The sequence below is a fragment of the Canis lupus genome, chromosome 18, assembly GCF_003254725.2.
Source record: "Canis lupus dingo isolate Sandy chromosome 18, ASM325472v2, whole genome shotgun sequence".
Classification (NCBI taxonomy): domain Eukaryota; kingdom Metazoa; phylum Chordata; class Mammalia; order Carnivora; family Canidae; genus Canis; species Canis lupus.
Window position 1 is genome coordinate 53,541,336 of NC_064260.1, and position 21,785 is coordinate 53,563,120.

At 40.2% G+C, this 21,785-nt stretch overlaps 2 protein-coding genes, 1 long non-coding RNA gene and 1 pseudogene across 12 annotated transcripts in view; 1 reads left to right on the forward strand and 3 right to left on the reverse strand.

Annotated features, from left to right (window-relative positions):
- The window catches only part of LOC118351376 (uncharacterized), a 49,551-nt gene extending 46,598 nt beyond the window's left edge, over positions 1–2,953 (forward strand). Inside the window, exon 4 of the long non-coding RNA XR_004806743.2 lies at positions 2,378–2,953. This is a non-coding gene — a long non-coding RNA (uncharacterized LOC118351376). The remainder of the gene's footprint in view (positions 1–2,377) is intronic.
- The window catches only part of SLC22A10 (solute carrier family 22 member 10), a 32,004-nt gene continuing 10,571 nt past the window's right edge, over positions 353–21,785 (reverse strand). Inside the window, exons 4-11 of one of the 10 annotated variants that reach the window (XM_025446275.3) lie at positions 11,911–12,065; positions 11,643–11,811; positions 10,342–10,465; positions 8,752–8,867; positions 5,005–5,219; positions 3,337–3,445; positions 2,427–2,517; positions 410–951 (exon numbers count right to left, since the gene is read on the reverse strand). In XM_025446275.3, the coding sequence (XP_025302060.3) occupies positions 2,475–2,517; positions 3,337–3,445; positions 5,005–5,219; positions 8,752–8,867; positions 10,342–10,465; positions 11,643–11,811; positions 11,911–12,065 (931 nt within the window). In that variant the 3' untranslated portion in view covers positions 410–951; positions 2,427–2,474. The other 9 variants (XM_025446272.3, XM_025446274.3, XM_035701750.2 and 6 more) reach the window with 9 other exon arrangements.
- LOC112659456 (zinc finger CCHC domain-containing protein 17-like) lies at positions 5,265–7,361 on the reverse strand. Its single transcript, XM_035701752.2, has one exon. It carries the CDS (start codon positions 7,359–7,361, stop codon positions 6,657–6,659), a length of 705 nt encoding a protein of 234 aa, XP_035557645.1. The 3' UTR covers positions 5,265–6,656.
- On the reverse strand, positions 15,808–16,579 carry LOC112659457 (MICOS complex subunit MIC26-like; annotated as a pseudogene).

Genomic DNA, 21,785 nt, shown 5'->3' on the forward strand with positions numbered 1-21,785 from the left:
CCTCTTTAATACTTTTTGCAGGACTGGTTTAGTGGTCATGAACCCCCTTAGTTCTTGTTTGTCTGAGAAACACTTTATCTCTCCTTCTATTCTGATTGATAGCCTTGCTGGATAGAGTATTTTTGGCAGATTTTTCCCTTTCAGCACTTGGAATATATCATGCCACTTTCTTCTGACCTGCAAAGTTTCTGCTGAAAAATCTACTGATAGCCTGATGGGGTTTCCCTTGCAGGTAGTTGTCTTCTTTTGTCTTGCTGCCTTAATTTTTTTTCTTTATCCCTACTTTTTGCCACTTTAATTACTATGTGTGTTGGTATGGACATCCTTGGGTTGAATTTGGGGGGAGGGAGGAGGATCTCTGTTTCTCCTAGATCTGGATATCTTCAGATTTGAGAAGTTTTTAGCTATTATTTTTTCAAATAAATTTTCTGCCCCCTTTTCTTTTTTCTTCCATGCTTTTATTTAAATTCCAGTTGATTAACATATAATGTGATATTAATTTCAGATGTACAATATAGTGATTCAACACTTACATACAACAGCCAGTGCTCATCACAAGTTCCCTCCTTAATATCCACATTTACGTAACCCCTTTTCTCTCTCCCAGCCAGCTACATATTAATTCCATGGTTTTACTTTGTTTCTGAATTATTTTGTGTATTAATGATTTACCCATAAATTTGAAACTTTCCCAAAGATATTAGATTGTTCATAGAATTATGTGTTCCCAAAAATTATTTCTTAAACTGCAAATTAATGCAATAAATGTAAATGAGATTAATTTTCCAGTAATATTTTCTTGCTAGTTTGTAGATATAAAAGGAAATTTCTGTATTTTGTTTTTCTTTCATAGTTTTCTTTTTCCTCACCAGTCAGTTCCTGAAAATATCTTAAACTTTTGTCATTTTTACAGAGGAATTTATTTCTTTTACTTTTCTTGAGAATTCTTTGCTGGAAAAACAAAACAGAAACAACCAATCAACCAACCAGTCAACCAAAAAAACAAATATTTTTTTAAAAACAGAAAAGATAAAAAATAGGTTTGTGTGCTTTCTGTGCACAAATACAAATTGATTCTCCACCTATCAGCTTTTTATAATCCAATAACATTCATGACGCATTGATATTAATGTTGGAAAAGTCCCTGCTGCCTGTGCAGATCCAAGAAATTCCTGCAATAAGACCCAAGAAAACAGTTTTAAAAGTTGCTACTCTCACTTGGTCTTTTCAGACCTCTGATCAGTGACATCTTTGGAAACTCAAGAGGAGGATTGACAATCCTAAGGGAACTCCCCCATTTGTTTGAGTTGAATTGTGTTCCCTCCACCCAAATTCATATGTTGAAGTTTTAACTCTCAATATCTCAGAATGTGAAATTATCACATTTGGATACAGTTGTTGAAGATATAATTAATTAAGATAATGTCATACCGCAGTCAGATGGGCCTCAAATCAATATGCCTGGTATCCTTACAAAAGGGAAAATTACAACACGTAGGCATGCCTGGAAGCATGCCATATGAAGATTGGAGTTATGTTGCCACAAGCCAAAGATATACCAGAAGATGGAAGAGAGGCCTGGAACAGACTCTTCCCTAAGGCCTTCAGAGGGAGTGTAGTCCTCCTGACACTTGAGCTCAGACTCCCAGCCTCTAGAACTGTGAGGAAATAAATTTCTGCTATTTAAGTCACTTAGTTTGTGGAACTTGATTATGGAATCCCTAGGAAACTAACATACTATTTTTCTCATTTTAAATATTTTGCTAGTTTCTTACTTGAGGGTAGCCTCAATCTTTTCATTACTTGTGGCAGTGAAATTGTCTGAGTACCAAGACACCTAAACAAGATTTTTTTCTTCTATTATCAAAAAAAAAAAAAAAAAAACAACAACTTTAACTCTATGTGATCTTCCTAACATTATTCTTTTACTAGCCAGGGCATTTCTTTCCCCTTCATATCCAAGTTTCCTATGGATCTGAGAATCATGAAATACCACCATGAATGTGTGTCTCTTATGAGGACAGGTAGTATGTGCCATCATAATAGAGATAATTTTCATCTCTTCATCATTCTAATTACCAATGAGACGTGCGCAGAGGGGATTTCTGCAATCTAGATTGGAACTCACAGGGGATAGAAGTGACCTTGCCACTAATAATGAAAGGCAGTTACTGGAGATGGAAGTATCTCAGGAAGTAACTGCAATAAATGCCAGTTAGCTGAGAGTGTCCTATTTTATAAGCCTTGGAATAACATTCATTAACTCATACCTGAGGATTGTGGGGATGAGCTCAGACAAGTGGACAGAAAAACTAGTGGCTGAACTTCCTCAGTGATCTGAGGGACTCATGTGGTGGTGTGCCTTTCTCATCCACAGACCTAAGGCGCATGGTTCCTCTGAGGACGTGGCTAGAAGGTTCACTTACTTATTTTTTACATCGTGGATGGTGTCAAGCAGAGGCATTTCCCTGGTTTCAGGTTGGAGGAGGACAGCAAGACCAGCCATGATGGGAAAGACTCCATAGATGATCCAGGGCAAAATGGAAAGATATGCCATTAAGGTCATCAGGAGGGGAGCCAGTACTGCCCCACACCTACTAGCCAGTGTGTCTAATCCTAAAGCTCTTGCCCTGAGGGGTAAACATAACAATCTGGTAAAAATCTGCACATGTAATTTGTGATACATTGTTTTGACTTGATAGAAGATGGAAGACACTAGAACACATTGTTAAATACATAGGTTTTGATGATGAGCACTCATATTTTAGATTTGCCCTATGATTTTCTAGCTATCTTTGTCAGATTCAAAGTGTATTAAGACTCATTTTTGTAATTTTACACAAAATGTTATACATTGCACCTACCCTGATGAGTCATCCAAAAGATTAATGAGATGATGCATTAAACTATTGTTCAGTACAGTGCATGGCATAAAGTCAGCTTTCAATAAACTTTGGCTAAAATGTTGTTAGCATATTATTAATGTTGTAATTACAAATTTTGCTTTTATAATAAGTCTTTCTTTTTCTGAGAGAGAGAGAGCGAGAGTGTGTGTTTGTGTGTGTGTGAGTGTGTGTGTGAAGGTGGGCAGAAGGAGGGAAAGAGCGAATCTTGAGCAGGCTCCATGCTGAGCCATAGCAGGCCTTATGTGGTGCTTGATCTCACAACCTTGAGATCATGACCTGAGACAAAATCAAGAGTCAGACACTCAACCAACTGAGCCCCCCGGACACCGCTATAATAAACAGGTCTTATTGTGTTTATTACTGCAATAAATGCCAGTTAGCTGAGAGTGTCCTGCTTTATAAACCTGGAATAACATTCATAAACTCATACCTGAGAACTGTGGGGATGAGCTCAATCAAGTGGATAGAAAAACTAGTGGAAGAAGCAGCAGCAAAGCTGATTCCCGCACTTGCCAAAGCCACACGCAGGGTCTGCATTTCTGGAGACAGAAAAACCAGTGAGACTAAGAATTCTGGGCTGAAGGAATCAGCATCCACCAAATTTAGCCAGAAAAAAAGACCTTGTAAGTATTGGTTTGTTTAAGATATACTGTAGAAAATTTTGTAGTGTCAGAGAGCACGGAGTGGTTGATAAGCTGAGAAATGTAGAATTGTCAACACAGGTGGTAATAAGCACATAAAATTATCTGGGTTAACTGCAGCGAATCTCTCAGCATATTTCAGCTTTTCTAAAGAAAGAGAAAAGAGGTATGTCTGGCAAAAATTTGCTTTTACTGATTCTGTCCCATATTATATCCCTATTATAGAAGGTGGGACAGCCATGTGGACAGTTACTGAGTCTAAGACTCAGCTCTAAAGTTGACAGCATTACAGTTGTCTAAACATTACAATTAAAGTGCAGAATTTAAAGTGACCAGTCATCCTGGTTTTCCTGTGAATTAGGGGGGTTAGCAATAGGGACTTTCACTGATAAAACCAGGAAAATCCCTGGTAAGCCTGGATGTGTCAGTCAACCTAGTATAGATATCGCATTGTCACGGGGCGGGTAAAGCATGATAGAGTAGTAAAGAACAGGACTACTCTGTTAGTGGACAGGCTGAAGAGAAGCCATATCTAGAAAAATGTTAGACATAAGAAAACAAGAATAGAAAATTCTTTTTGGGAAAAAATGTCAGAATTTGGGAACCAATAAGGAGAAGTTTCAGATAATCGATTTTCTGCCCAATATAAAAAGAAATCAAATTGTAGTTTTATGTTGGTCAAGATTCTATTATAGGGAGTAAGCCTGCATCATTAGTGATCTTCTGAGGAGTAGAGTCCACCAATCTGTAATGCTGTAAGGTACATACATTGGGACATAGCTGAAGCATAGCGCCCACTAAGGTTCTCCTGGTCATTTCATATCCATTCTATTAACTTACAAAGTCATCTAACAGGGAATGGACTAGGGTTTTAATCTGCTCAATTCCTTGTTCTTATTGTTCACTCCTTCACTACTTGAAGAAAGGGGAAATTTTTATTTCTTGTAAGCCAGGAAGACTCCCCCAGCAAGGGCTGGTCATGGTGACCTAATATCACACTCACACATGGCTACAGAGCAATCAGGAAGTAGACTAATCTTCAAAGCTGGTAATAAAGAGCCTAACCAGAGCAAGTGACCACATTGTGTCCTCATGTTGATATATAATTGCAGAGCCTAGGCCCTTCATGCATGTTACTAAAAATGTGAAAGGCCAAAGGACAAGTGATCAATTGCTATCCTAGAGAAACTGTCAGGAATAAATGGCACCAGTTTCTAGATACTTCCAGAATGTGATGAAGAGAAATATATGTCTGAGCTGCCCCTTGTGGACCTTTGGCTCTTTTCCTAACAGCTTCTTAGCAGGATTTTCTTTAAACCCTCGTTTGGGGGCATATGTGGCTCTTAAAATTGATGTATCTCATTACTCCTAGCTTCAGACAAGTGTGACCAATACAATCCCTAAAGGATGGGGAAAAGACACCTCTTTTCTCTCCTCTTTTCACACCCTTTTCTCACCTTGGGGCACAAATGTGTTGGCCAAAATAGAAAGTCCCACCAGGAACATGAAAACTGTCTGGGTTGTTCGACGGCCCATATGATTCTGTACTAAAAGAGGAAGACATCGGACTAACGCAGTGAGAGCTCCAAAGACTACCTGGAACAGGAAAATATTGCTCCCAAAATGCTGTAGATTAATTGTGATGCCATAAAAGGGTACTATGGTTGCAAATCTGAAATGAACAAAAGGAGAAAGATGCATTCCATAAGATTCAAGGCCTACATGCTGCAATTGATGACTATATTAATCCAGACAGCTAGTGGTCAGTGTTAAAGAATAAAGGTCCAGTCTGATTTGTATAATACATATTTTAAAGTGATAATTTTAAAGTTACCATAAATAATTGCCTGGCAATTTATAAAACAATACTCCTTCTGTCATTCATTCTTTCTTTTTTTTTTTAAGATTTTATTTCTTTATTCATGAGAGGCACAGAAAGAGAGGCAGAGACATGGACAGAGGGAAAAGCAGGCTCCATGCAGGGAGCCCAATGTAGGACTTGATCCCAGGACCCCGAGATCACGCCCTGAACCAAAGGCAGAGGCTCAACTACTGAGACATCCAGGCATCCCTTCTGTCATTCTGTCATTTGAGTCCCTAAGCGGAGAGTTGATAATGACTGGGAAATATAACATGACCCAATTACCAAATCGCATGATACATAGAACGATTAAAACCTGGGGGTAAGAGATGCCTGGGTATCTCAGTGGTTTGGGCATCTGCCTTTGGGTCAGGCCATGATCCCTGAATGCCTGGATCGAGTCCCACATCAGGCTTCCTTCATGGAGCCTACTTCTCCCTCTGCCTATGTTTCTGCCTCTCTTTCTGTGTGTCTCTTAGAATAAATAAATAAAATCTTTTTTTTTTCCATTTATGCCAGGAATTTAGGCAGAGACCTGCAGTGGAACCGATTGACTCACACAGTAGTAAATACAAAGTAAAGCAATGATCTTGGCTTGAGCTATGTGGTTCAGTGGTCTGGCCGAGTGTCCCACACAAGCTCAGGTGCTGCAAACAATTGTTTTCGGGCTGTCCTTGTAGCCTGGTAGAATCACGCTGGGGGAATGGAGAAAGTGAGCACCACTTCTTACCACGTTCTCCCGTTCTCCCTCCGCCTGCCGGTCTCCCTCGGCCCCTGGGGCCCCTGGGTCGGACGCCGCAGGGATCACTCACCAATCAACCCAGGGCAGACCCGACAGGGGGCCCCGTCACTGTTCTCTCAACTACAGCCAGACTCGCCTCCACAGCAGTACCTGTGGCTGCAGCCTGGACCCCCGTGCAGGAGTCCTGTGAATCTGGCTCTGGCAGTGGCAGCTGGAGAGGGTAATAGGAACTCCTGCTGAATGAAGGAAGTTGAGTGAATGAATGGGTGAGCTGCAGGGGTCACTTGCAAAGGGACCAGGAATGATAAGTTAACTCATTCAGGAAGATGCTTTGACATCTAACTCCCAAACCTGCCTGCTGCATAAGGGCAAGCCATCTCCCGCGGGTGAAATCAGTGGGGTGAGAGGCCACATTCACACTACTGAGTCTTTCCGGGAGCCAGGGCTTCAAGGCACAAGGCTCCTGGTTCCTCCTCCTCTCACCACCCCCTCTACTCTTTCCACTCTTATTCCCTGTGCTGCTTCTTCTTCTTTGCTGCCTTGCTGTCTTTTGATGTGTGCCTTGCCCTCTTGCTTGTGTCACTCTCAGAGTCTGAGCTGTCAGACTCAGACAACTTCCTGTCTCCATGGGTTTTTTTCTTCTTTTCCTTCTTTCTTTTTCTAGAAGAATTCCTTGTGGAGTCAGGCTTCTCAAACTCTGCTGACTTTGCCTCTTCCTTCTCCTCTTCCTCATCAGGTATCAGAGAATACTTGGTCCCTCCTGGTTGCATAAAACAATCCTTTGCAAAGTGGCCTTTGCAGCCACACTTCTTGCAGGTGGTGTTCAAGACAGCCTCGAGGGTGATCTTCTGCCCAGTGTAATCCTGGAAGGACTGCAGCCGCCTCTCTTCTTGCTCAATGATAACGTTGTTGGGGTCAAGGTCTTTCCCAGTTCCTTGGTTGATGACTTTCATGGATATGGATACTTTTATCCTATCATTTTTCATCTCCCGGCCAATAAGCTTCACCCATACTTTGCCTCCATCATCCACTATCTCAGAAGGCTTATCCATACGACAGGATGACATGTGAGTTCGATGGACCAGACCTTGCTTCTGACAGCCAGGGATTTTGATGAAGGCTCCATAGTCTGTAACCATAGCAATCTCTCCTTGGAAAATAATGTAGAGAGCAGGCAAGTGCTCCATGGTCTCGGGTCTTCCTGAATTCATCCTTAATGTTCTTTGGCTCCTCCATTTCTCTTCTGCCAAAGTTAATTCAAGTGTCTCTGGGTCAGCTCCGGGTCTCCCGGCTGCAGCATTGCACAAAACGCCAAAATAAATAAGTAAAATCTCAAAAAAAAAAAAAAAACACCTGGGGGGAAAAATTTCTTTTTTGAATGTTGTCAGTATGCTGTGAGTCCTCTTCTCCTTCAACCCCAATACTGTGAAGAACTTTCCTTTCGCTCAACTAGCGTTTAAGCTTTCAAGAGACTACCTGAGTCCCCTTTATCTTCAGGCACCATATTCTGGAGTCTGACACAGTTCTAGGGAATTTAAAGCTCATATATGATTTCCTAGGGCTAAAAGAAAAATGTCAGAATTCAAGCAAACATGCACCAGCTGTACCAGAGGAAATACAATCAGTTACCTTCTTAAGTTGGCATTTGGCATATATTGTCCTATATGCTTTTTTAAATATCTTCAAAAATTCAGAATTAAATTTAAAATCCCCCTCAGCCCTACCAAAGTAAGCACTTATATGTCTCAAGAGATAAAGTACAACACCTTTAGGGAAGTCCTAGTGCTAACACCCCAAATTGGAAACAAGTACAAGTCCAGTGATATTGAAGTACATCAAGAAATGGTAGAGTGTTCATCTCATGGAATACTGAAACATTAGGGAAGATAACCACCTACTGCTACCTATGACAAAATGGATGAATCTTACATAAATAAGCTTGAGGAAAGGGGGCTGTCACGAAACCATTTTATTATTTATATTATGTGAAAGTCAAGACTAGGCAACACTCTTCTGGGGTGATAGGGAGCAGGACAGCTGGTAAGAGTTATGCAGTGTGCAAGCAAACAGTGAGGAGGGGATGAGAGTTGAGCCACTATAATAATGGTGGTTCTCACTGTAGAGGAACTATGCGAGAACCTTCCGGGGAATTAGGATTTTCTAACTTGATCTAGGTGCTGGTTACATTTTTACACATTGAAATGTTTTTCAAGCTGTATATATTCACTACCTTTTCACATTACTGTTAGTAAGATTTTATTGCACTGTCTGATGTTAACTAACTAGAACTTAAATAAAAATTTGAAAAAAATTGGAAGAAAAAAATGAAGGAAACTAAATGCCAAAATCTGTACTGTGGTGGAACCCCAACATCAATCTCCAGGAGTGAGACTATGAAGCGATATAACACAATTACGTCCTCTTCATATGGTGCATCTTTTTATAATACTTTGCCCATCTCCCAGCACAGCAACATTCAGTATGTTTTCCTCATTTTCTATCTCCAAATCAGCACCCCCACGCCCATAACACTGTTATAACCTTTGAAATAAATAGATGTCTCCACCTTTTTAACATTGTCATGCACTGTGTGAAGCCCACCTTACAAATAGCAGGAGACAGATTCTCTTACGCAGGTCAGGGGTGCAGAACAAGTCACACACAGTAGTTTTGGTCTGTGCTGCCTCCAGCTCATCCTGCATGCTGGATCTTAAACCCTTAAACAACATACATGTATCATTTGTCAACACAGTGCCAGGCATTGTGGCAAGCACCTGCACCCAATAGGACAAAATAAATGTGCTCCCTTTCTTTCCTGCATAATTTATTATACAGGTATGTATAATAAATCACAGGTGTGAAAAGGATATGAAGCTGTAAAGAGTTAAAGGAGACTCCAGGGTATTAAACAGCAAAAAATATTTTTTTATTAGGTTCATAGGTAGAATTTATGATTTGTTAGTTGCATATTACACCCAGTGTTCATTACATCAAGTGCCCTCTTTAATGTCCATCATCCAATTATCCCATCCCCTCACCCACCTCCCTTCCAGCAACTCTCAATTTGTTTCCTAGAGATCAGCATCTCTTATGGTTTGCCTCTTTCTCAATTTTCACCTTATTTTTTTCTTTCTCTTTCCCCTATGTTCGTATGTTTTGTTTCTTAAATTTCACATGTGAATAAAATCATATGTTATTTCTCTTTCTCTGACTGACTTATTTCATTTAGCATAATACCTTCTAGTACCATCCATGTCATTACAAATGGCAAGATTTCAATAAAAACAGACGTAGATCAATGGAACAGAATACAGAACCCAGAAATGGGCCCTCATCTCTATGATAAACTAATCTTTGACAATACAGGAAATAATACCTAATGGAAAAAAGACAGTCTCTTCAACAAATGGTGTTGAGAAAATTGGACAGTCACATGCAAAAGAATGAAATTGGACCATTTTCTTACACCATACACAAAAACAAGCTCAAAATGGATGAAACACCTAAATATGAGACAAGAATCCATCAAAATCCTGGAGGAGAATGAAGGCAGAAAAACCTCTTTGATCTTGACAGCACAAGTGATATTAAGGAGGGCACTTGTGTTGAGCATTGGGTGTCATATGTAAGTGATGAGTCACTAAATTGTACTCCTGAAACCAGTATTACACTATATGTTAACTAAGTAGAATATAAATAAAAATTTGAAAAAAAGCAAAAGAAAAAATAGAAAATGAGATCATGGAGAGGTGCAGGTCATCCACAAGAGTTATAGGTTATAGATTCAGATCAGGAAGTGAACTAAAGGAAGAGGTAGTTGCACAGTGCTCAAAGCTCCTTCGGTGTGAGGTGGCCATGAAAGACTAGAGAATTGAGCTTACCTTCTCTGCTGCCCTTTTTTTTTTAATTTTTATTTATTTATGATAGTCAGAGAGAGAGAGAGAGAGGGGCAGAGACACAGGCAGAGGGAGAAGCAGGCTCCATGCACTGGGAGCCCGATGTGGGATTCGATCCTGGGTCTCCAGGATCGCGCCCTGGGCCAAAGGCAGGCGCCAAACCGCTGCGCCACCCAGGGATCCCTCTGCTGCCCTTTTTAGGAAAACAGTTTGTCTATCTCAATAAGGAGAATGTGGAGTCAGCTTATGTCTTTCCTCCAAGTCACTAAGTAACCATCTTCCGTTTCCTGCTCACCTCCATGGTCAGGATGTCTCCAGCATTCTTCATTCCATTTATATGTGCAACTTTTCTAAGTGCCTTTAAGCCCTCCTCTGGTTTATTGTTGATAATCAGCCACCGAGCAGGTTCCACCAGCCACCTGATGGAAGAACAGCATACAAGTACAGTCAACTCTCTCTTATTTATTTGTCATATGATTATTGACTACAGACGCTTTTAGCCTTCCATCTAATATCCACCACTTACTGGGTTAGGAACAGAAACTCAAGGTTTATTTCAGAAATACTAGGAAAATATGAGAAAGACCAAATACATTGAAGTGCATCTTCATGGTCAGGAACACACAGACTTCGGAGTTAACTTCTTCTCTGCCTACTCAGCAACTTCTCAAAGAAGCTTGTGAAGCTTAAGCTTGAGAGTTCCTTATGCATAATTAAGAAGTCTTTAAAAAAAAAAAAAGAAGTCCCCAAATTATGTAAGCTTAAAGCCCAAAAAATATTAGAAGTACTCCTGCCACTACCAGCTATGTTGGTAACTTACTACATAAGTCAGTCACTTATTTACATCTGCCTCAGTTTTCTCTTCAATAAGATGGGAACAGTAGTACCATTTTCCTTGTAGGATTATTATAAGGATATAATGACATAATGGATGAGTCTGGCATAAATTATACTCTCCTCTCTCTGAACTCATCTCATTGTATTAAATCTATAGTTGTGTCTCTATGATGAGCTAAATTTGACTCTCCTTTAGACGGTTTTAAGTACAGGGATGAAGCTATCCATAAATGCTTGTTAAAAATATTTAAGGGAAAGGGAGTGCTGAATACATGATGTCAATCATTCAATCTGCATACCAATTTTTAGTATTGAATAAACCATGCTGCTCTTTTATGAATAAATTTGCTGACTCTTCCTTTTATCCTACTTCACCTACAAAAATGAAAATCTGAAAATTTTTACCAAACCTGATTCATTCCAAAGCCAAAAAAGAATTAAAAGTATTTCTTTTTTAGATATTTGCGTCTATATTTTGTATAAAAGAAAATAGTATTTGAATAACTTTGACTGCTCTGCTGGTTAAGACTTAAAACAAAACAAAACAAAACAAACAAAAACCCCCAGAACTTCCAGAAAGGTCATTACTAATTCCTGTTCTGCTTATCAAACTGCACAGACTGAATAGATGCGAAGCATGGGTTTTAGATTCAGACAATAAGAAAGGGTCCAGGAAATAAGAAAATCAATATATTCCAATTCAATCTTCATTTTCACCCCAGGTTCCCATAAAGGCAAGAGGAGAAAGAAGGCTCATACCTTGAGGAGAAAAAGATGACAAGGAAAGGTACAGAGACCACCAGCTGCAGAGTGCGCCACCCTCGAAAGAGAAATGCCAGTCCTCCCAGGATCATCTGTCCCAAACTTAAGGCACAGCTCATCAGGGTGATTGCCATGACTTTAGACGAGGGCCTTATCCACTCTATAACTGAAAGAAAACCCAACTGGGATATTAATGTCAGATAAAGGTGAAATTTCAAGGTCAAATTCAAGCTTGGAAAATGGAGAAGATCAAAATCTGACTTACTGAGCAGAGGGCCATTTATCAGGATGATTACGGAAGCACAACCTGATAAGAAGCATAGTAAGCAGTATATGAGGAAGGTGGGGGCAAAAGCTGCGCTGGTCCCAAAGATGGTAAGCTGCAGTAAACACCACCTGAGAATCAACTTTCTCCCAAACCTAAAAAAACAGAGTCAGATTAGATTATGAAAGCAATAAGAATTTGGGGGCGGGGGGGGGGACAAAAACTTAAGAAAACCAAAAGCATACTCCGAAATTTAAAGAATATTTTAACAAGTGATTCTTTGTACCTAAAAGTTTGACAAATCAAGAACTAAAAACAACAGAAATCTCGAAAGCAATATCTGTATCTATAATGTAGACAAACAGTAACAAAACTCTATCATCCAATCACCAGTAGGCCTCTGACACCAAGTGATACCATATAAAAGAGAACAAAATATTGGAAATTGTAATATACTATGAGCATCCATTGTACTACCATATATAGTAGAGAGGCTGTAGAGTGTCTAGAATGCAGGAGAGCTATGTCCTTGGGTCTCTAGGACCTTACAGGCTAAGGTTAGACTGATGCAGGACTGATTGTTACATCAGTAAAACAATCAAAGTTGCTTAAGGGTTGTGTAATAATGTCTCTCTGTTGAATGTGGGTTTATAGGCTTCATGCAATGTGCTTTATGTAGAACAGAATGTAAGAGTGCCACAACCCAAACAGAGAAAATAATGGAAATTTCTCAGAGAAAATAATTACATAAGATGAAGAACGAAGGGAGAAAGAAGGTGAAAAACAAATAAGGAAACGGAAATTCTATGGACTATTGGACTTTAAGAATGTTTGGGGAAATATTCAAATAATTCCCCCCAAAAGATAAAAGGTGTGAAACATAGAAACAAAAGCAACAAATGATCCCAAGTCATGATCATTATCATCACCCAAGAAACAAGATAGAAAACAAAACAAAACAAAAAAAAAAAAAATGGGAGACTAAAACAAAACCAGAGCAATAATTATAGTTAATCAAATTAATTTCTAATGGTCCAAACACTACCAAATAATAGACATAACCAGAATACATTTAAAAAAGGAACTATAGGGACACCTGGGTGGCTCAGTGGTTGAGCATCTGCATTCAGTTCAGGGTGTGATCCCGGAGTTCTGGGATCAAGACCTACATTTGGATCCCTACAGGAAACCTGCTTCTCCCTCTGCCTATGTCTCTGCCTCTCTCTTTCTGTCTGTCATGAATAAATAAATGAATGAATGAATAAATAAATAAATAAATAAATAAATAAATAAATAAATAAATATTTTTTTTAAAAAAGGAACTATATACTGTCAAGAATCATACTTAAAATAGTATAGATTGAGAGTAAAGTGACGGAAAAAAATACACAATTCATATCGCAATAAGAACAGGGCAGCCTGGGTGGCTCAGTGGTTTAGCGCCGCCTTCAGCCCAGGGTGTGATCCTGGAGACCTTGGATCGAGTCCCACATCGGGCTCCCTGCATGGAGCCTGCTTCTCCCTCTGTCTGTGTCTCTGCCTCTCTCTCTCTCTCTGTGTCTCTCATGAATAAATAAATAAAATCTTTTTTTTTTTTTAAAGAACAACACTGGAGCCTTTTTTTTTTTAAGATTTATTTATTTGGTGAGGGGGGATGGGTGGTGCAGCAGACTAGATGGGGGAGGGGCAAAAGGAGAGAGAATCTCAAGTGGACTGACTCCCTGCTGAACACAGAGCCGCTTGCGGGGCTCCACCCCGGGACCCTGAGATCATGGCCTAAGCTGAAATCAAGAGTCAGATGCTTAATTGACTGAGCCACCCAGGAACCCCAGCAATTATCTTTTTGTGTCATTCATTTAGCATAGTGTCCTCAATGTTCATATCATAGCATGTGTCAGAATCTCCTTCCTTTGTAAGACTAAATAATATTCCATTGTATGTACACACCACATTTTGCTTCTCCATTCATCCACTGCTGGACACTTGGGTTGTTTCCATCTTTTGAGTATTGTGAACAATGCTGCTGTGAACATGGATCTAGAAAGATCTCTTCAAGACCCTGCTTTCAATTATTTTGGATACATGCTGGGCACCATTTTTAAGAGTCATATTGACAGCTAGGCCATGCTCAGAAGAAGATTCGCATTTTGGACCTTTCAGCCCAGCAATTGGAGGACTTGGGAGCATCTAGTTGGAGAAGCGTGGACAGGAGGCACAGCAGCTATCTGCAGTACTGGAAAGTCTGACGCAGGTAGAAGCCAACTTGAAATGCTGCAAGCGGCAGACAAGGCTCAGTGGGTAGAGGTTACCAGGAAGTTGATTTTGACTCAGCAGGAAGACAAGCTTTGTTTTCATAAGAGCTATTTCTTAATGTCATAGGCTGCCTTGGGGATCATGAGTCCCTGCCAATGAAGGTAATCAAACAGAGCCTGCTGGGACCATGGGACAGGGGCAGGAGACAGGGAGATTCCTCATCCTGGGTGGGAGGCTGAAAAAGGTGATTTCCTAGGAGCCTCATCTCTATGAGGCCATGTCAGGATTAATGAGTAGGATGGCAATTCAGGTCTACACTACAGAGAGAATCTAGGAGTCAAAAAAAAAAAAAAGAATCTAGGAGTCAGTTTTCGACAAATGTGATGTTGATGGCACTGATTGAGGATTAGCAGAGCCTGGTGTGCGGGAGTGAGAATGGCATGGATCCATCTGCTTTCTGAACTGACTTCTCCAGTATCAATCCCACACATATTTACCAAATGGTTATGGCAAATCAGTCAAGCCTAAATGTCACAGAGTTGATCATCATGCCCCTGGCTCCTTATTATCCTGTCCCTTGCTGTTCTGATGAGTTCAGAGGACCAGCAGTGTTGGCATCACTGGGGAGCTTGATAGAAATTTGGATTCTCAGCTTGCCCCAGACCTTGTGAATCAGAATCTGCAATTTCACAGGATTCCCAGGCAATTCATATACACGATAAGGTTTAATCTATATCTAATAGAGAAACAGTCTGAGGTTAGGCAGAAGCTATCACATATTCTTTCCAGGAATGGTTGCAATACTGTATCACTGAGGAGAAGTGTTGGTTAGTTAAATCTACATTTTGGTTGTCCCATTACCAGCTCAGTGTCATAATGGGAATTCTTCACAGTTATTTATCCAAGTATATGTATATATACTGGCATATACTTTTTAAAAAAAGATTTAATTACATATTTGAAAGAGAGAGAAAGTAAGCACAAGCTGGGGGAATGAGGGGGCGAGGGAGAAGCAGACTCCCCACTGACTGGGGAGCCCAACGTGGGGCTCAATCGCAGGACCCCTGGATCTTGACCTGGGCCCAAGGCAGACTGACTAAGCCTCCTGGGCACCTCTATACTGGCATATTCTTAAAAAAAAATCAGGAGGCTTTTAGGTAAAATATGTATGTAAATAAATATCACAACCAAGGAAAATAGAACTAAAAGAAGAAGACCAAGATGAGGGAGGAAAAATAATAAATGGAGACAAGTAGGTTGAGCATAACTACTTCAACTGAGTTGAGAGTTAGATGCTGACCTCACTGACAGCCAAGCTGACCAAGAAAACACAGTCAGCTACAAGATTAACTTTGCTCCTGCAGAGCCTACAAGCTAGTCCCCCAGGTAAAGCAAAGCTTTTCCCAGCGTTTTGTTATAAAAAATATCCACATATGCATGGGTATATTGTTACAGATATTTGGAGGCCTGGGGCCTTATATATATGGAATGCTGAAAAATACAACTATTTTCTTTTTTTTTAATTCAGACTTTTAATTATGTACATAAATAGCAACATGAGAACCAGGAGTTCTAATGCTGGACATTATCTCTAGGTGAAAGGATTTCCGATTAGTTCACTGGTAGTATGGCATCACCCAAGATAACAAAGAAGCCTGGTATAGTTTTTCCTGAAGAAGAAAGCCAATTTACTACATTCAGTACTGACTTCTCTGCCATTTTTCTGTAGATAATGCGTGGAGTTTCCAATGTTTACCTATAACTGATTAAAATGGGCAGAGCATGGAGCATTCTACTTATTTCCAGGTGAATTCTTCACATTTCCTGGCTTTTGAAAGTTCTCCTTCCACAAATCTTCTACGACTATGTATCCTTGTAAACCCCAGTCATGTAATTTCTCCCCACTGACCTGGACAAATACAATGGCTTGTTGTGGATAATAAAGAGAGGCAGCTAGTCCCATGAACCCAGGTGGATACACCAGCTTCTTTATTTTTGACCCTCTAGCCAAAAGAAGTCAAACAATGCCAGCAAAACCAGTAACACCAAGTCTTGGAAAAAACCCAGGAGGTGCATTTTGGAGATATTCATAGCTGTCTAACCCCCATTGAACCAAGCTCTGCATCTTGGGCTTTGTTTGTGAGTACATTTCCTGACACCAACTTGTATATGGCTCCCAATAATGTCGGAGATGTGAAATGCTTTCTTCAAGCTGGGTCCTTGGCTCCTCCACATATTTAGATTGACCCTCAGGAACCGAGTAGAGTGAAAGTTCATTAACCTTCACAGAAGTTTTGTGAGGTGAGTCCCTTTTAGGTGACGCATAGACTTTAAAGGTGAGCAGACTCAGGCTGGCTGGCCCCACAGACCTCCGAATTACCTTGAACATGTTGCTGACAGAGGTGGCTCCAGCGGGGTCACCCTGGCCAGGCCCCTCCCACTACCTACAACTATTTTCTGAGAACGATATATGCTGGAAATTGAGGGCATGACACCAAAGCGCTGCTCAGGGAAAGCAGGGAGGGTGACAGAACATGAGAGACTCCCAACTCTGGGAAATGAACAAGGGGTAGTGGAAGGGAAGGTGGGGGGGGTTGGGGTGACTGGATGATGGGCACTGAGGGGGGCACTTGACCGGATGAGCACTGGGTGATATGCTATATGTTGGCAAATCGAACTCCAATGAAAAATATACCAAAAAAAAAAAAAAAAGGAAGATTAGTTAGCTCAGAAAAGCTGTGCTAAAAAGGCCCATCTTGGGTTGATCGTTGGACAGGGTAATTTGTGTGTTTTTCGAATATAAACGGTTAAATTGTTAAGAATTCATCCGTAATCATTTCTTACACATGAGAATGTACTCAGTGACTTGATAAATAGTTGCTAAGCAGTTATTTTTTTATTTTATTTTATTTTATTTTTTTAATTTTTATTTATTTATGATAGTCACAGAGAGAGAGAGGGAGAGGCAGAGACATAGGCAGAGGGAGAAGCAGGCTCCATGCACCGGGAGCCCGATGTGGGATTCGATCCCGGGTCTCCAGGATCGCGCCCTGGGCCAAAGGCAGGCGCCAAACCGCTGCGCCACCCAGGGATCCCAGCAGTTATTTTTTTAAAAAGCAAGACCAAACCCACTGTACTAGTTAGGAATCATGTTTGTTTGGGTTTTTGTTTGTTTGTTTGTTTGTTTTCTTTTTTTAGGAATCATGTTTGGATTAAGCAAACTTTCAGAAAGATGTATTCTTTCTGAATACAGGAAAGATCCCCACCCCCACCCCACTCTGCTTTCCCTGGAGTCTTTATATTAATATCAAGTAGAATAAATTTCAAAATAGAATACTTTTCCAGGAATAATGCTTAAAATGTCAAATGTATATAAACTCAACAAAATTACAAAAACACATGAAACAAAATTGACAAAATTAGATATATAATTCACAATAATAGTTGGAGACAGTTTTGAATATATTTACTGTGATAAGATATATATAATATAATACAAAATTTGCTATTTTAATCACTTGTAAATGTACAATTCATCTTAGTTAATTATATTCATCATGTTTCACGATCATCACTACTATTTCCAAAACATTTTAATCTACCCCAGACAAAAACTCTGTAACTCTGTAAGCAATAACTCCTCATTCTACCCTTCACTCTTATCCTTCTAATAATCTCTAATCTACCTTCTGTCTCCATTTATTTGCCAGATCTAGATATTTCATAGAAGGCAATGCATACATTGGTCCTTCTGTACCTGTCTTATTTCATTTAGCATAATTGTTTTGAGGTTTATTCGTGTTGTACCATGTGCCATTATTTCCTCTGGATGAATAATATTCCATTGGGTATATATCCATATTTTGTTTATCCATTAATCTGTTGATGGATACTTGGATTGTTTCACCTTTGGCTATTATAAGTAATGCTTTCATGAACACCAATGTACAACTACCTGTTGAAGTCCCTGTTTTCCATTTTTTAAAGTATAAACCTAGGACTGGGATTGTTGGTTCATATGGCAATTCTGTTTAGATCTTTGGGGATCTGCCAAACTGTTTTCCATAGTGGCTGCATCACTTTCTATTCTCACCATCAATGCACAAGTGCTTCAATTTCTCCACATATCTATTCAAGTCCTTTGCTGATTTTTGATGGTTTATCATCTTGTTGTTGAGTTGTAGGAGTTCTTTATATGTTCTAGATATTAAGCCCTTGTCAGATATGTGATTTTCAAATATTTTCACCCATTTATAGGTTTTCTTTCAACGTTCTTGATACTGATAATGTTCATTGTTATGAAATCTGATCTACCTATTTTTCTTTCGTTGTTTGTGGGTTTGGGGTCCAAGAATCATTGCCAAATACAAGATCATGAAAATTTACTTCTATGCTTTCTTTTAAGAGTTTTATAAATTATGATTCATTTTGAGTTAACTTTTGTGTAGAATATCAGGTAGGGGTAAACCTCATTCTATTTTGTGTGAAAATTTAGTTGTTCAACACCATTTGCTAAAAAGCCTGTTCTTTCCTACACTGAATGGTTTTTGACACTCTTGTTCAAAAGTCAGTTGGCTATAAATGAATGAGTTTACTTCTGGACTCTCAGTTCTACTACATAGGTTTGTATTTCTATCCATATGCTGATACCATAGTAATTAGTCACTGTAGCTTGAGTAATTCTGAAACCAGAGAGCATAAGTCCTCTGAATTTATACTTCTTTTTCAACATTGTTTGACTGTTTGGAGCCCCTCACAATTTCACATGAATCTGATTCAGCTTTTCTATTTCTGAAAAAAAAATGTTGGAATTTGATAGGGATTTCACTGAAATTATAGATTGCATTAAGTACTACTGAGTTATTGATAATATTACATCTTCCTACTTCATTAACATGGGATACCTTTCCATTTATTTAGGTCTTCCCTAATCCCCCCCCCTTTTTTTTTCTTTTCTCTTTAGAGAGGGAGAGAGAGAGAGAGAAACTTAAGCAGTCTCCGCGCCCAGCATGGACCATGACATGGGGCTCAACCTCACAACCCTAAGATCCTGACCTGAGCTGAAATCAAGAGACAGACACTTTAACTGACTGAGCTACTCAGGTGCCCCAACCTATCCTCATTTTTAAAAAATTATTTTGCCCTTTGGCTGTTCAGCTTGAGTCCTTTCCATTATTCTGTCTTCCAGATCACTGATATATTCTGACCCACTAATCTACTACTGATTCCCTCGAAGTGTTTTTTATTTCAATTATTGTATTATTCAGCTCTGGCTGCTTCTTTTTTTATTTTTTCTATCTCTTTGTTGAAAGTATCACTGAGTTCTTCCACTCTTCTCTCCAATCTCTATCTTTACTATCATTACTTTAAATTATTTATCAAGCATATTACTTATTTCCATTTAATTTTGTTCTTTTTCTGAGGTTTGTTTCTTGTTTTTTCTTTTAGAGCATCTATTTCTGTCCCCCTATTTTTGCTTGACTTGTTGTGTTTGTCTTTATAGATTTGGCAGAAGAGCTACTTCTCCTCAACTTGAAGGAATAACCTTGTGTGTGGTTGTCCCCAGTGTAGATTGTCACCAGATGCCTGGTGACTTTTGCTGGCTACCTGGACCTGTGGCTGGTGTGGGCTGAGGGTCCTGGGATTTTCCACATAGCAAGCACCCTTTCAAAACAGCTAAAGCTGAAGTAGATGCAACATGGGGTTCTATGTGTTGAGGGCACCCTAGTAGGACAGCTGAAGCTGAAATGGGTACAAACCAGGGTGTCTCGAGCATGCTGTGCAGGGAGTGTCTTGACAGGGTGGCTGGAGTTGATGTGGTATGTGGGCCAGGTTATCCCATGGCTCTTCACACAGAGGGCAACCTGGCAGGAGAGCTGAAGCTTAATTGGGTGCAAACCAGGGAGTCTGAAGGTGCTCAGTGCAGGGAACGCCTGGCCAGGTGACTGGAGCTGAGAACAGTGTGGGTGGGAGTGTTCTGGGGCACTCCATACAAGAGGCACCCTGGCAGGATGGCTGAAACTGATGCAAGCATGGGCCTGGGATTCCCTGGGCACTGCATGCAGGGGGCACCCCAGCAGGGCAGCTGAATCTGAAACATACATCAGCTGACAGATTCTAGAGTGCTCTGCACCAGGGATATCCTAGCAAGCCAACTGAAGCCAAGGTGGTATGGGCCTGGAGTGTTCTGGGGCACTTTGCTCCTGTGTTCCCTTGGCACAAAGGCTGGGGTTATAGTGAGCACTAACCAGGAGCGTCCCAGTGTGCACTGCCCTGTGGCCACCTTGGTGGGATTCTTGGGGCTGATGTGGGCTATGGACCCAGGTCTCACTGAGATAGCATGTCAGTTAGTGTGCCCAGACTGTACTCTCTGCTAAGGTGGAAGGGGAAGTGTGGACAGTGGAGACCATTCTAGCAGCTCCCCTCCGCTGTGTTTGGCAAAGTTCTAGGGCTGGCTCTTTGATATGCTAGTTGTTTTCTTAAACCATGGCTTTTCAAAGAGAAAAGAAGGAAAAAATAAATGAAAGTAAGAAATAAAGGAGGGAGGGAGGGTGAAAAGAATAAAAGGAGAAAGAAAACAAAAAACAAAAACCTGCAGCTCATTTTCTTTACCCTAGCTCCATCAGCTCATTTTCTGTACCCCAACTCCACCCCAGCATGGGCCTGTGGACCCAGGGCTTTCTGAGGCAGCAAGCCAGCAAGTCAGTGATGGCATCCAGACCCTGCACTGGTCTGGGCTTTTAAGGTGGATGGGCAGCACTAAACCATGTCACTCTCCAGTCCCTCTGACCTGGAAAGTGTTCCTGGAGCTCCTCCTCCATTTAGCTGGTGAAAGTCTACTGCTGTCTCTCTCTCTCTCTTTTTTTTATGCTAGCTGCTCTTTTATTTTTTAAATTATTTTTTCAAGTTTTTCTTTAAATTCCAGTTGGTTACCATACAGCGTAATATTAGTTGCCTTTTTTTTCCTTCTGTGCTGGAGGATAGAGAAAGCTCTTCCCTGTCCTTCAGCACTATTCTTTCTGTCAGTGTGGGGCTGGAGGTTCCCTTTGTTACCATGTCTCTATCTCTCTTGTTCTCTGCTGCTTTCTCTGTCTTCTTCAGTGGCCTTCAGTTCTTCAGGAGATATTGTTCTGTATATAGGTGCACTTTGGTGTGTTCCAATGGGGTGAATTCAAGGTCTTCCTATGTCACCATCCTGGACCAGAACCCCCCCCCCAACCCTTTTATAAACTTTAGACTGTTGTTTAATGCCCTTTTGTTTCAACTTGAAGAAATCCCTTCTTGTTAGGCAATTCTAGTGGTGATGACGAATTCCCTCAGTTTTTGTCTACAAAAGTCTTTATTTCTCTCTCATTCTTTTTTTCCCAGATTTTATTTGTTTTATCTCTCATTCATTCATTCATTTATTCATTTTTAACTTTTTTAATTCCAATATATTTGTGTCAGTTATAGAGTGTTATGTTAGCTTCAGGTGTACAATAGAGTCATTCACCAATTCTATACATTAGTCAGTGCTCATCATAACAAGTGTAGTCCTTCATCCCCATCACCTATTTCATCCATCCCTGCACCCATCCCCCATTCTGGTAACCATCAGTTTGTTCTCTACCAATAAGAGTGTG

Coding starts and splice junctions, on each gene's coding strand:
- LOC112659456 (XM_035701752.2), bottom strand. CDS start 7,361: ATGAATTCAGGAAGACCCGAGACCATGGAGCACTTGCCTGCTCTCTAC.